This window comes from Chlorocebus sabaeus, chromosome 20 (assembly GCF_047675955.1).
Source record: "Chlorocebus sabaeus isolate Y175 chromosome 20, mChlSab1.0.hap1, whole genome shotgun sequence".
NCBI lineage: Eukaryota > Metazoa > Chordata > Mammalia > Primates > Cercopithecidae > Chlorocebus > Chlorocebus sabaeus.
This window is the reverse complement of record NC_132923.1, coordinates 114,282,053-114,296,028: the sequence shown is the minus strand read 5'-3', so window position 1 is coordinate 114,296,028 and position 13,976 is coordinate 114,282,053. Positions and strand designations below refer to the sequence as shown.

Here is a 13,976-nt window from a genome sequence, read left to right as displayed (position 1 = left end):
ATGGGCATTAACAGCAGCCCAGGTCTGGGAACCAGACATTTCAATAGGGTGGGAGGGCCTAAGAGCAGGTGAAACAGCACAGTGGGCAGAGTGGGAAGCAGGGAATAGCAGCGAGGTTGGCAAGGATGTGGAGAGACAGGGATGATCCAGCAGAGGGGCCTCGGAGAGCTGCTGACCCTTCATGGCCCTGTCCTGTGCTACCTGGGCAGCCCCTGCTTAACCTCTCCAGGCTCAGCTGTCAGCTCCCACCGCTTCCAGCCCCATCCTTCAGCCAGCGCTTGATTCCCACAAGCCCCACTGTGGCCCAGCTCACCTCCTGGCCTTTGCCTCTGCTTCCCCTCTGCCTAGCGTGCCCTTCCCACTCCACATCAGTCACTCCCCACTCACCCAGTCTTTAAGCCTCCGTGCAGGCGTCACGTTCTCCTGGAAGCCATCCCTAAATTTGGCGTTTTCTTCCCCTCCTTCCATATTCATTTCCTGTAACCTGCAATACACCATGCACGTCCTCATTGTGGTCTCAGCCACATAGTGCGGTGATTAATTATCTGTGTACAGTGACAACAGCTTCCCCTGCGTGAGAGATTGTCACCGTCACAGTGGGGATAGAGATAGAAACATTTCCAGAGCTTCAGAGGCAGCTCAAGGGAGCCCAGCAGCTCCCAAAGTATGGGAAGTGAAATGATGTTCGGTACTTTGCAGACAAACATTTTTAATTGTAGTAGTCTGTGTTTATTTTCCTTCCTGTTATGGCAAGAGATATTGGTTTTCCATTTATAATCATGATTACGTTTTTTTCCTCTTTAAGATGCATTTAAGAAAGAAAAGGAGTCAAGTGGAAGAAAAAGTAGTAACTAAATAATTGTACAGGTTGTAGGTGGAAATGGCTAAAGTCATTAACGTTGTCTATACGAAAGGCTCAAGCCTGGGCAACCCTAGTGGAACAGAACACTGGCATATGCTCAAGCCTTGCAGATGGGGAGAGGAGGCCTGTGTGCCAAGCCCTGTGCTAGGTCTTAGGGATCCCAGGACTGGGACCCAGCACCCACCTCTCAGGGGACCACAGAGCTTTGGGAGATGATAGCAAATAGGGGTAGTTACTACCCAGAATATCTTCAAGTGCCGGGATATCTTGACGCACCCTTGGCTGCAGAGCACTGGGGCAGAATGGATTTAAGAGAACTTGCTAGAGGAGGTGACCTGAGTTGAGACTTCATAGATGAACAGTAGGGCAGGCAAAGAAGATGTAGAGGTGAGAACGTCAGAAGGAACAGTATGTGTGAGGTCCAAGGGTGAGAAAAGACCACATTGTCTGTGCAGAGTGAGACAGCCAGTCTCTTCACCTAGTCATAGCTGACTGGAAGGCAGCTTGTGGGTGGAATAGATGTGTGATCTTGGGCAAGTTCCCGAGGCTTTGGAAGCCTCAGCTTTCTCATCTGTGAAATGGGACAGTATCAAGTACCTCTTGGCATTATTGTGAGAATGTTGGTGAGAGATTCTGGCTCCTAATAGGATCTCAGCAGACATGAGTTCTCTCCCTCTGTAGGTTTTTGGAATTGGTGGGGAGATGTCTGGTGTGTTACAGGGTGGAAAAAGGACGTGATGGTGGCGGAAACAGAGCTTGGTTTCCTGAACCCACTAAGTTCTTGAGGCAATAACTATTAACTCCAGATTCTCCAGAGAACAGAGTTTGACTTTTGTGCTTGGTTTGAGAGGAACAAAGAGAAAACTCAGGGCACCCCAGGGAAAGCAGCATCAGATGGACTGGGACGGGCTCCATGGAGGCTTTGGCCGTGGAGCAAGAGACTGATGCTTGTCAGATGTTGGCAGGCGTATCTGGGAGGTGGGGGAAGGCAGGCAGACTAAGCTGGAGCCTCTTGGGACTGCCTTCACTTTCAGGGGCCATCTAATAAGCCCAAAGGAGGAAGCAGTGTGTGCAGGCACTGGGTGTGCCAAAAAGCATTGCACACCATCTAAAGACAGCAGCTGTTACTAAGTGAGGATCTACTTTGTGCTGGGATCCAAGCTGCTATACTTCCAGACTGGGAAGGTATTTTGGCCGTTCTCCAGGTGAGGAAACTGAGACTTAACAAGAGGTAGAACAAATAAAGGTCCATTTGGTTTTTGTTTGTTTGTTTGTTTGTTTTGTTTTGTTTTTTGAGACAGAGTCTTGCTCTGTCACCCAGGCTGGCGTGCAATGGTGCAATCTCAGTTCACTGCAACCTCTGCTTCCCAGGTTCAAGCAATTTTCGTGCTTTAGCCTCCCAGGTAGCTGGGATTACAGGCATGCGTCACCATGCCTGACTAATTTTTGCATTTTTAGTAGAGACGGGGTTTGACCATGTCGGCCAGGCTGGTCTCAAACTCCTGACCTCAAGTGATCTGCCTGCCTCAAAAGGTTCATTTGTAAGAGTCTGTGTTTATTTTCCTTCCTTTTATGGCAAGTGATATTGGTTACCAAGCAAGGAAGGGACAGAACTGCTGTTAGAATCCAGATCTCTGTGACCTCCAGAGCCCAGGTCTGTGTGCTCTGCTCATTTGCCTTTCGTGCAGAGGTAGAGGGAGGTGTTAAAATTGAAAAGCAAAAGACCAGGTTGGGGAGACAGCATGCTCGTGCTGCCTCCTGCCACAACCCAGAGGGGTGACAGATTTCTCAGAGCCAGGCTTCCAGGCAAAGCCAGGAGTGGCCCTGGAGAAGGGAGCAAAGGAGATGCCGGCCCTCTACCTCCTCCCAAGGGGATCTGCAAATTTCATGTTCCTTCGTATTTCCTTTGTGTCTGCAAACCAGCCAGTCCATTTACTTCCAGTCCTTCTGAGATCCTCCCAATGCTTTGGGCCACTGCTTTGGGCCAGGAGACGTAGAAGGCACAGGCGGACAGTGGGTCCCCCCACCCTAAACTTCTTGGGAGCCCAGAATTTGAGCACCAACTTTTAGTGTGACTTTGGCAAGCCATTTGCCCTCCTTGAGCCCAAGTTTCCACCCGTACGATGAAGATGTCAGTTCCCAGCCCCTCCTGCTCTGGGCCATGGAATCCTCTAGTGTTTGGCCTCTGGGTCAGCCCAGGAATCTAGCCAAGGGATGGGGCCACCTGCTTGGTGGGCTTGCCTCCCCCGCCCGACCCTCTTCTTGTCCCAAGCAGAGTCTCTCCTCTGCCTTGTTTGACACAGCTCCCAGCAGCTGTTCCCTGGGCCCAGGCAGAGAGCCCGGCTTGGCGTGTCTCTGGCTGAGGCCGATGAGAGAAAACAGGTTAAAAGTTCAGCCCTTGTTCTCTCCAGGAAGAAAAATCTGTAGCATTCGGAGTGTGAAAAGGAACCCTTTTTTCAGCTCCAAAGCTGCATAATAGAACTTCCCTCCAATTTGCCATCAAAAAGATGCCCTTGGCACTGGCTCCACCGTCCCTGGCACCCTTACCCCACACCCCCTCCCTGTGCCAGCCCCCAGTGGAAAGGGACACAGTGACCACAGGCGGTCACGGGGATGCCAGTGCACAGGGACACAAGCCACAGGCGGTCGTGGGGACACTTCTGCATCCTCTCTTGTCAGCTCACGGGTCTGACTGGGGTCACCTCTGGCCAAATGCTTCCTCCTGTCCCCACCCTTTATCCCCTCCACCCCTGCCATAGTTCAAGCCCTAATTATCTGCCATTTGGACCTTCTGAGCTGCCTGGACACTGGGCACACAGCCCCAATCTCCTGGTCCTTGTCATTTAGCCCAGACCATTAAACTAATTGTTTGAAGTGCCTAAAGGTTTATAGGCTAGGAGGCAAGACACCTGCACTTCCCACTGTGCCGCCAACTCCTGTGCAATCTTTGGAAGCCCCTTCTCATCCCTGTGCTTCAGTTGCCCTATCTCTGAAAGGAGGCGGTTAGGCTGGGCCAGGGACAGCATCTCTGGTTCATATTCGTTTCCTGGAATACTGTGGCAAGAAGTATCATGTGGCCATAGTATAGGAATTGATGAGTGATGCCTGCCCTGGGCACAGAATTGGAGCATGGCAGCAAGCATACCTCTTACCCACTGTCACCGAGCGAGGTGGTGTCACTGTGACCTTCTAGGTCTCTCCCCCTACTGTCTCATGGCTATGTATATTCATGCCTCATCTCCATTGCCAGACCAGGAACTGCTCCATGGTAGGGTCTTGCTAGCCACGGTTTTCTCTCTCAGGGTGCCCAGTGCAGTGCCTGGTACATAATGGGCATCAGGATATTTTGTTGAATGAAGGCTTGAAAGGGGTTCATTTAAATTCATTGGGTGTATTGCAATTCCATTCAGAAAGTGTTCGGAAGCCAGAGAGGCCAGGAAGGGGTAGAAGAGCGGGGTCCTGAACCTGACCTGGGGAAAATGGGGGCCTCCAGGGCCATGTGGCTCTTCTTCCCCCCTAGGCCATGTGGCTCCCTGCAGCTGCTGGAATTGGGGGAGGCAAGTGGGGCCCAGGATGGTCCCAGACGCTGATGTGTCTCCTGAACCCCCACAGGCCATGTGACAGTTGGCCCCTACTGGGTGCAGTGCTTTCTCTCAACACTTCTCCACTCCCGGGACCCTGTCCTGGGGGGCAGAGTTGCCTGAGTCCTGGGGGAGGGACCTCAGCCACAGGAACATGATGGAAGACTCCAGGTTTCCAGAGAAAGGAAGAGTGTCTTGACAAGATGTGTGCGGCAGAGGGGCAAGGAGGGGAAACTGGGGGGTCTCAGCTGGGACACAAGAACAGCCCATCTAAGGCCCAAGTTCCAGTTTTTGAGAGTTTCATGCATGCTGAAAAGCAAACAGATCCCCAGAGTTTGATGTTTAGTGGCAAGACCCAAGAGTTTAGTGGCAGACCCTCTGAAACCCATCCAGTAGACCCCAGGTTTAGTGGATGTAAGGCCCTCCCCGTCCAGAAAAGGAAGGGAAGGACAGTACCTAGGTTAGTGGGATTAGACTGGCCAAGAGGTAGAGCCTGACCACGATGTAAGGGTGGACTTGGCCTGGAGGGGCGGGGCCTAGAGGAGTGGCATTAGATGATTGGCTAGGCTGTGGGGGTAGGCGGGATAATGGAGTAGAGAGGCGGAGTCTAAACCAAGCGCAGTCTGGAGAATTAGAGCCAGATGACTGGGGCAGTGGAAGTAGGCGGGGCTCTCTGTAAAGAAGGATGAGGGCCCAACAGAGAGATTGACAGCACCTGGTAGGTGGGGCGGAGCGGTGACTCTTTGCTCTCCCCACAGAAACGCTAATGGACTCCACTACAGCGACGGCTGAGCTGGGCTGGATGGTGCATCCTCCATCAGGGGTGAGTCAGTGGTCCCCAAACCTTGCATTGGTCCCCAGGTTCCCTCAAACCCTGCTGCAGGGCCCGAATGCCCCCTCATATTCTAACCCCTTTCTCCCTCTTCAGGGCCCAGAGCCAGGCCTCTCTCAGTCCCACCCTCCCAATCTCCTACCATGGATGGAGCCATGATCCCCTACCATTGATGGAGCCAGTTACCATGACAACAGGCTGGATGCTTTCAGCCTGTATCCCATGGAATCCTTAGGGTGAGGCTGAGAAGTAGGTGCTCGCACTACCCCCGTTTTACAGATGAAGAAAGTGAACTGTCATTTCCTGAGTACCCACTCTATGTCAGATACTGTATTAAGCACCTTTATACACATCATCTCTAATCCCACAGAGAGGAATTATCTCCATTTTACAGATGAGAAAACTGAGGCTCAACAAGGTGTACCCACCTGCCCAGGACCCTATAGATAATAAGTGAGCTGCTAAGGTTTGTATTCAGGACTATGACTGAGCCCTCTCTGCCCGCTTTCTGGGTCCCCATAACACAAAGCTCCCCATCCTTTGGCTCTTATCATCCTAGGGTCTATGTTGTGAGCTCTCCAAGAGCAAAATCGGGCATAAGTTATAGGCTGTGGGGTCAGATAGTCCTGAAAATCTGTCTTAGCTCTGCCACTCACCAGCTGTGTGATCTGGGGCCAGTTCCTTAATCTCTCTGAGCTTTAGTTTCTTCCTCTATAAAATGGTGATGTCTTAGACCTCACAAGACTGTTGTGAGGTTTTCCTGCAAAGTGTCTAACACAATGCCTGGCATAGATTGGGCTCCCAGTCAAGAGAGCTATAATCATCATCATCATTGTCATTGTCATGAAGTTGAATATTCATCCCTCATCCCCGTGGTCTCTGGGGAGGGCTCTGGACTCTACAACCCAGCCCTTCCCTTCCCCCCACCCCGGTTGCTCCGCTGGGACTCAGCTGCTGCCCCAGGGAACTGCGTTCCTCCCACCCCCCAGGCCTGTGTTCTCAATAGGCAGGGCCCCAGGGTCAGGCCGCTTTCTGTGGCTCTTTCTTGTCACCAATTTTCCATCTGCGAAGGCGGCTGGGCCCACAGCCCCACCCTGCCAGTAATGAGGCCAGGCTGGGCTGCAGGGCCCCCGGACGCAATTATTTGGGGTGTTTAGGCTGCAGGGCCTCCGCATGTTAATTAGAGAGAGGGGAGAAAGGCAGAGTGCTCTAATTAAGTGTTCTAATTAAGTTCTGAAGAAGAGCAGCGGTTGTAACAAGGGGCTGACTTTGTCACATGGTGCCACCAAAAAAAAAAAAAATTTAATGCAATGTAGGGAGCTTCAGAGTCGCCGTTGAAGAAGAGACTGAGCCAGTCAGCTCCAGACCTGCCCTCCCCATGTGCACTCACCCTTCATCGCACCTGACCCTCCCCAGGCTGCCAGCCCCTGCTCCACATGCACAGACTTGGCCCAGGGAATCAGTGGCACAGGATAAAGGACACCCACTTGAGGGGGACACCTCTTCCATCAGCTGCCACTCCCACAGTCACATTTGGCAATTGGAGGCCCAGGAGGGAGAAATGGCTTGCCCAAGGCCACTCATCAAGTTAGTAGAGCTGGGACTAGAACCCGGGACTCGAACCCGGGACTCCTGGGGCACACTTGGGGTCCTTGTGTTTCCAGGCAGCACGGGCAAGCACACGAACAGCTCTGGGTCTGTGTGGCCTGGGTTAAGTAACCTCACTTCTGGTCTCTACTGCCTCGTCCTCTGTAAAAGGGGTCTAACCATATAGACCATGTGTGATAATCACGCCAAAGAAATGAGATTCTGTTAGGGTGCCCAGCCCCAGACGTGGATGGGAGAGGGGACTCTGCTGTTGGGGCTCCTTTGGGTCTACCCCAGGTGAAGCCAGCCAACACCAAGGGGGACACAGGAGAAGGACAGGAAGGGTGGCTGCCCTCAGCAAGCTCTCAGTCCCACTGACACTGGCCCAAGAGGGCTGAGTGTACTGGGCCCTCACACAGGGAGATTGTTCCCAAAGGCCCTTGGGAAAGTTGGTGAATGCAAACAGCAGCAGCCAGAGAGCCTGGTGCAGAGGAGACCAGAGATGGTGCTCCAGGAGGGCACAGAAGTATGCAAAAGGCTCAGCAGTGGAAACGAGCCTGGTCCATGAGTGTGAGGAGATAACCTGGGTCCGCCCTAGGCCCTTCCCGCCCCAACTTTCCACCACCGGGCCCAGCCCCCTGCGACAGTGAGGCTTGGCAACTCTCTGCTGGGTTTGTGAGATCCCAGGCTGCCCCAGAGAGGGTACAGGAGTACCTTCCCCAGGCAGGGAGGGTGGGCGGCCTCCCTTCAGGTACCTGAGAGCAAATTCTAGCAGCCAAAAGCCCCAAAGCAGAACTGTTCTCATGGGGAAGGACCCTGTCCTCCCCATCATCCTAGGCGTTCACTGAGGATGAGGACTGTCTTCCTCCATTGGACTGAGAGTTCCCAAGAGCAAGGGCTGTCTCTCCCTGATCAGACAGGGGGCTCTCCGAGGGCAGAGGTTCTGTCTCCTCCATCAGACTGGTAGCCCCCCCAACCACAAAGCTGTGTCTACTTTCATCAGAAAGAATTCCGTAAGCGGGGAAGGGTTCTCCCTATTTTCCCCTTCCAGGTGGGAACTTCCTGGCCAGAGTCCCTGTCTCCTTTATCAGATTAGTGTACCGCTGACAGTAAGGGCCACGTCTGCCCTGTCAGCTAGCAGAATACCAAGAGAAGGATGTGTGCCTTTCCCACCTGATTGGCATGTCTCCCCCATCAGATTGGGAATTCTCTGATGTCTTCACCATTAGACTGGAGGATTCCCTAAGGCAGAGTCTGTGTCTTCCACCTTAGACTGAGTGTGTGCTGGGGCTGAGCCCTTACCTCCCCACCTGACGAGCATTTTACCCACAGTGGGAAGAGGTGAGTGGCTACGATGAGAACATGAACACGATCCGCACGTACCAGGTGTGCAACGTGTTTGAGTCAAGCCAGAACAACTGGCTACGGACCAAGTTTATCCGGCGCCGTGGCGCCCACCGCATCCACGTGGAGATGAAGTTTTCGGTGCGTGACTGCAGCAGCATCCCCAGCGTGCCTGGCTCCTGCAAGGAGACCTTCAACCTCTATTACTATGAGGCTGACTTTGACTCGGCCACCAAGACCTTCCCCAACTGGATGGAGAATCCATGGGTGAAGGTGGATACCATTGCAGCCGACGAGAGCTTCTCCCAGGTGGACCTGGGTGGCCGCGTCATGAAAATCAACACCGAGGTACGGAGTTTTGGACCTGTGTCCCGCAGCGGCTTCTACCTGGCCTTCCAGGACTATGGCGGCTGCATGTCCCTCATCGCCGTGCGTGTCTTCTACCGCAAGTGCCCCCGCATCATCCAGAATGGCGCCATCTTCCAGGAAACCCTGTCGGGAGCTGAGAGCACATCGCTGGTGGCTGCCCGGGGCAGCTGCATCGCCAATGCGGAAGAGGTGGATGTGCCCATCAAGCTCTACTGTAATGGGGACGGCGAGTGGCTGGTGCCCATCGGGCGCTGCATGTGCAAAGCAGGCTTCGAGGCCGTTGAGAATGGCACCGTCTGCCGAGGTAAGGGCCAGGGCGGGGCACGTGCCCCTGCAAATGCAGAGAACTGGTCTTGGCTGCAGACTCGGGCTGCAGACTTGGGCCTGGCCTCTAAAGCTCAGAGCTGACCATGAGGCACTCTAGGGCCAGGCTTTCCAAACTGGCAACCATCGCTCAGCTTCTTAGAGGGAGGCACTTGAATATAGCACTTCCTGAAAACGATCCGTGCACATCCTGCAGGTGGTATTCCAGATGATCTGGGCTGGCGTAGGATAAAGGTTTTTTGTTTACGTCATCATATGAGTATGTCAAGTGGTGTCTTTTTCTTCATTTACAAAGGTGATATGGTTCCCCTTTTAAGAAAACGTATGTTATAATAAGTAACATTTATATATTAATAAGGTAACATTTTTTGAGCTTTTACTCTGTCAGTATAGACCGGACAATGCTGAAGGGACAAAACAATAAAAGTTTATTTCTCCCCTTAATGCTCCATATCCATTGTGGATCAGCTTGGGACTCCTCCCTCTGAGAGTCAAACGGTTGGAGCGCCACCATTCGGGATGTTGCCATCCGCAGGGCAGACGGATGGAAGAAGTGTGGCAGTTGAAATACTGGCTTTAAAGCTTCCACCTGGGATGCGCCCCCGCCGTAACCTCTGTGTGCATTTCACTGGCCAAAGCAAGTCACAAGGTTACTTCCTATTCAAAGAGATGGAGAAGTGCGATTTTACCGTGAGCCAGGCCCACGACTCCCCCTTGTACTATATGCTGAGCACTTCTGTGACTTAATTCGTTTAATCCTCACAAGGACCCTGTGACAGAAAGTACTGTTGTATATGAAGAAACTGAGGTTCAGAGAGCTTAAGCAGAGACTAAGTAGAGGATCTGGGATTCCAAAACCCACCCTCTTAACCACCATGCCACACAGTTAGCTTAAGGAGAACTATTAAGTAAGTGTAAGTGATGTTTGAGTACGGCAGAGAACCGTGAAGGTGGTCTGCAAACACGAGAAGTTTGTGAGAGGTACAGCCTGGTTCTAAGAAGGCTGTGAAGGTTGAAGGACCTGGGTTAAATCACCCCTGCCAGTCACTAGCAGTATCACCTTGGCCAAGTGTAAAACCATCCTTCCTAGGTTGGTGTGAGGAGTCAGGAACTTGATGCATGCAAAGTACTTGCGATGGTTTCCAGTATACAGGAAGTGCTTAATAGATGTTAACTAAATGAGAGGATGTGTACAAAGCCCAGGTGCTCAGCCTGTGAACTGCAGTGGTGGCGCTGGGGGTGTAGGGGACTTGAAGCTACCTGTGTCATGTCCTCTTGCATTCCCCATTGGATTCAGAGGTTGGGGCCAGATCCTGCGGTGCCTCAGATGCCAGGCTAAAGGTTTGGACCCTAATCCAGTGTCCTTGGAGAGCCAGGGAAAGTTTAGCCTGGGGGTGGTTGCAATGATCCTCAACCTGATAAAATGCTTGTTAAATCTAGGAGCTCTGTGGTTACTCCCTCTAGCCCTCTGAGATAAGCAAGGCAGCTTTTCAAGATACCTAGAAGGACAGATTGGGTGCCAGAGACAGGAGGAAGGAGCCTATAGGGAACCATTGTTGTCATCTCAAGAGACAGTGGCAGCCTGGAGTGGGGCATCCACCAGTGCTGGGGAAGAGGAGAGGTAAGATCAAGGATGTTTTGCCAATGAAAGGGATGGGATGGGAAGACAGGATGGAAGGGGAGAAGAGGGAAGAATCACAGGGAACAGGGCATTCCAGCTTGCAGGAAGGTGATGGTTCTAGGAAAGAAATGGGCAAGTTAGGAGAAAGGGCTGGTTTCTTGGGGAAGATAACAAATTTAGTTTTACGTCCTTGAGTGTAAAAGTGCACAACCTTGGGACACGGCAGTGGTGAGACAGGGTGTGGGTGGCAGAACAAGTGAATGGGAAACCAGCCACTCATTTTTGATGGTTTGTTCGTTCATCAAACTTTTACTGAGCCTGCTCTGTCAGACCTTATGCTGAGCATTAGGCAGTGCAGAGAAGAATCAGACTGTGGCTCTGCCTTCTGGAGCTCAGAGTCTAGCAGGGGAGACAGACATATAAATGTACAAAGGTGGTGATGTGTTAGACTTGTTTTAATAGGAACTGCTCAGGCTACAGTGGGCACAGAAAATGACAGAAGGCTTCACAGAGGAGGTGACATTGGAGCTGAGTCTTGGGTGGGTGGCCCAGGAATGCTGGAGGATGGAGCTGCATGAATAAAGGCCTGGGAACGTGAATCAACTTGGCCCATTAGGGAAGCAGGTTTGGTATGGCCATAGCTAAGGGCTGGAAGAGGGGTGTAGGAAGAACTGCAACAGGCAGGGTGTTCAGATGAGAAGGTATATTCGTTACCTGTTGCTGCATAAAAATTATTCCAAGACTTCGCAGTTTAAAACAACCAACAGGTCAGGTGTGATGGCTCATGCCTGTAATCCTAGCACTTTGGGAAGCTGAGGCAGGAAGATTGCTTGAGCCCAAGAGTTTGAGACCAGCCTGAGCAACATAGTGAGACCCTGTCTCTACAAAGAAAGAAAAAGAAAAAATTTAGCCAGGTGTAGTGGTGTGCATCTGTAGTTCCAGCTACTCAGGAGGCTGAGGTGGGAGGATTGCTTGAGGCTATAGTGAGCTGTGATCATGCCACTGCACTCTAGCCTGGGTGACAGAGCAAGACCTTGTCTCTAAACAACAACAAACGTTCATTATCTCATAGCTTCTGAGGGTCAGGAATCCAGGTGTGGCTTAGCTGGGTACTTCTGGCTCAGATTTTCCCGTGAGGTTGCACTCAAGGTGTGGCCTGGGGCTGTGGTTTCATCTGAAGGCCGGACCAGGGAGGGGTCTGCTTCTAAGGTCACTCACGGGGTTCTTGGCAGGACTCTGTCCCTCACCACATGGGCCTCTTGCATGTGCAGTGACACTCCCCAGAGTGAGAGAGCCAAGAGAGAATACCAGCAAACACCCAAGACAGAAGCCACAATCTTTTATAACCTAATCCAGAAGTGACGTCTCACCACTTCTGCCATATTCTCTGCATTAAAAGCAAGTCACCCAACTCAGAGTCAGAGCTGCTCCTTGCAGATGGTAAGGGTGCAAGGTAGGGCAGGGGTAAGGTGTGCCCAGCCCTGGCTCCCTTCCAGGTTCCCTTCCACACCCATCTTCCCCGGTACCTGACAGCCTCCCCAAGGCCCCAGCCCAGCTCAGCCATCCACAGAGTGTGAGTGGGGGCCAGTCAGGGTGTGATTAATGAGCTCAGGGAACCCAGAAGGACACCAGCTGTTGCTGTGGCCTGTGCTGCTGTCACCCAGATGTGAGGCTGCTGCAGGCCAAGCCTCATAGGCACTGGCGCCACTGGAGCAGGACGTGCAGGAATGGTGATTCCAGCTCACATTCAAGTAACATTGGTCAAGTGCTTTCTCGTCCTCTAGCTTAGGGCTTCTCAATCTTTATTGTGGATCAGAGTCACCTGGTTAGTTGGTTAAAGTGTAGGTTTCTGGGTCTGACTCAAACCTCTCCCCCAGGTCTGGGAATGTGGCTCTGAGATGGGGGGCCAAGAATCAGCAGGGTTTGTTTTTTTGTTTTTTGTTTTGAGACAGGGTCTCGCTTTATCACCCAGGCTGGAGTGCAGTGGCGCAGTCTCAACCCCCCTGCAAGCTCCGCCTCCTGGGTTCAAGCAATTCTTCTGCCTCGGCCTCCTGAGTAGCTGGGATTACAGGCGTGTACCACCATGCCCAGCTAATTTTTGTATTTTTAGTAGAGATGGGGTTTCACCATGTTGACCAGGCTGGTCTCAAAATCCTGGCCTCAAGTGATCCACCTGCCATAGCCTCCCAAAAGCTGGAATTACAGGCATGAGCCACCATGCCCAGCTGGAATCAGCATTTTTAAACAAGCAGCCCTGCCTGATGATTCGGTACCAGGACCATGAGCTCAGACACACGATGTGATAACACATGTTTGGACCAAGCTGGGACCTAAGGCCAAAGAGAGGACACAAGCCCAGCCCCAACACCGCCTCAGGGATCGTCCCCGCTGGGGCAGTAGAACATTAGCAGAATCTCTAAGAGGATGTGGTTTGAAAAGATGCGTTTATTATTGAGATATAATTTAATAGGAAAACATCCATTGCTTTGTTAATATAAATGAGAGAAAATAAGGCTGGATTAAGTCTTCTTGGCAGATGGAGAGTGGGGGAGTCTTCATAGGGAGTGGCCACCATCCCTGGTGTGGGCGGTGATGGCGTTCAAAGGCTTACTAGTTCCCAATACAGTGATGGGGGCTAAACTGATTCAATCTCACCAACTTCCTCTGGTGCCTACTGTGTACAGGGCACAGTGGGAGAGGGGAGGGGCCTGGGGAAGCCAACCATTCAACACACATGTTTTGAGTAACCTCTGTGGGCCATTTAGCCCTCTAACAAATATGTATTGCATACCTACTATGAGCCAGACACATTCCAGGTGCAGTCGGATACGGAAATGAACAAGACAGGCACATTCAGCGCCCTCCCAGAGTTTTTAGTCTGAGTGGGTGGATAGGAGAAGACAGAAGAAAAAGTCAATGAGCAAATCAATAAACTAGTTGCAGACTGTGATGAGTGAAGGGGGTAAGAACTGTGCAACAATAGAGATGAGAAAGTGGCCGTGCTTCAGGGAGGGCTTCCCGGAAGAGACATCATTGAAGTGATGGGCCTGAGAAGGCTTGGGGGAAAGCATTCCAGGCAGAGGGTCCCTGAGAAACCCTGACACTCAGGGTTTGATCTGAACTGGCTCCTGGGTGAGCAGAAGACTCAGACACCCAGGGAACGAGGCAGAGTATGGTCCTGCCACAAATGAGGTCCATGCAGGCAAAGTGTTTTGAGAACACGAAGAAGAAGGCATCTTGTATGACTGGGCATCTTGGAAGGCTTTAGAAGAGCCATGTTCCCTCCCTAACCCCAGTCCCCACTGGGGCTTCCCGCCAGCAGGTCTGCTGGGAGTGGCAGAAGGTGTCCCTGGAATGCCTTCTTTGCAGCAGCCGCCTGCACCCAAGTCTGTTTCTCTGACTCTTTCCAGAGTATGATAGGTGTGACTGTGAATGTGCGCCTGCCTCAGTTTCTCC

At 52.1% G+C, this 13,976-nt stretch overlaps 1 protein-coding gene across 5 annotated transcripts in view; it reads left to right on the top strand.

The window, feature by feature from the left end:
• EPHB2 (EPH receptor B2) overlaps positions 1-13,976 on the top strand; it is a 213,161-nt gene that overhangs the window by 65,934 nt on the left and 133,251 nt on the right. For all 5 annotated transcript variants that reach the window (XM_073007717.1, XM_073007716.1, XM_038002726.2 and 2 more), the window contains exons 2-3: positions 5,202-5,266; positions 8,195-8,879. In XM_073007717.1, the coding sequence (XP_072863818.1) occupies positions 5,202-5,266; positions 8,195-8,879 (750 nt within the window). The remainder of the gene's footprint in view (positions 1-5,201; positions 5,267-8,194; positions 8,880-13,976) is intronic.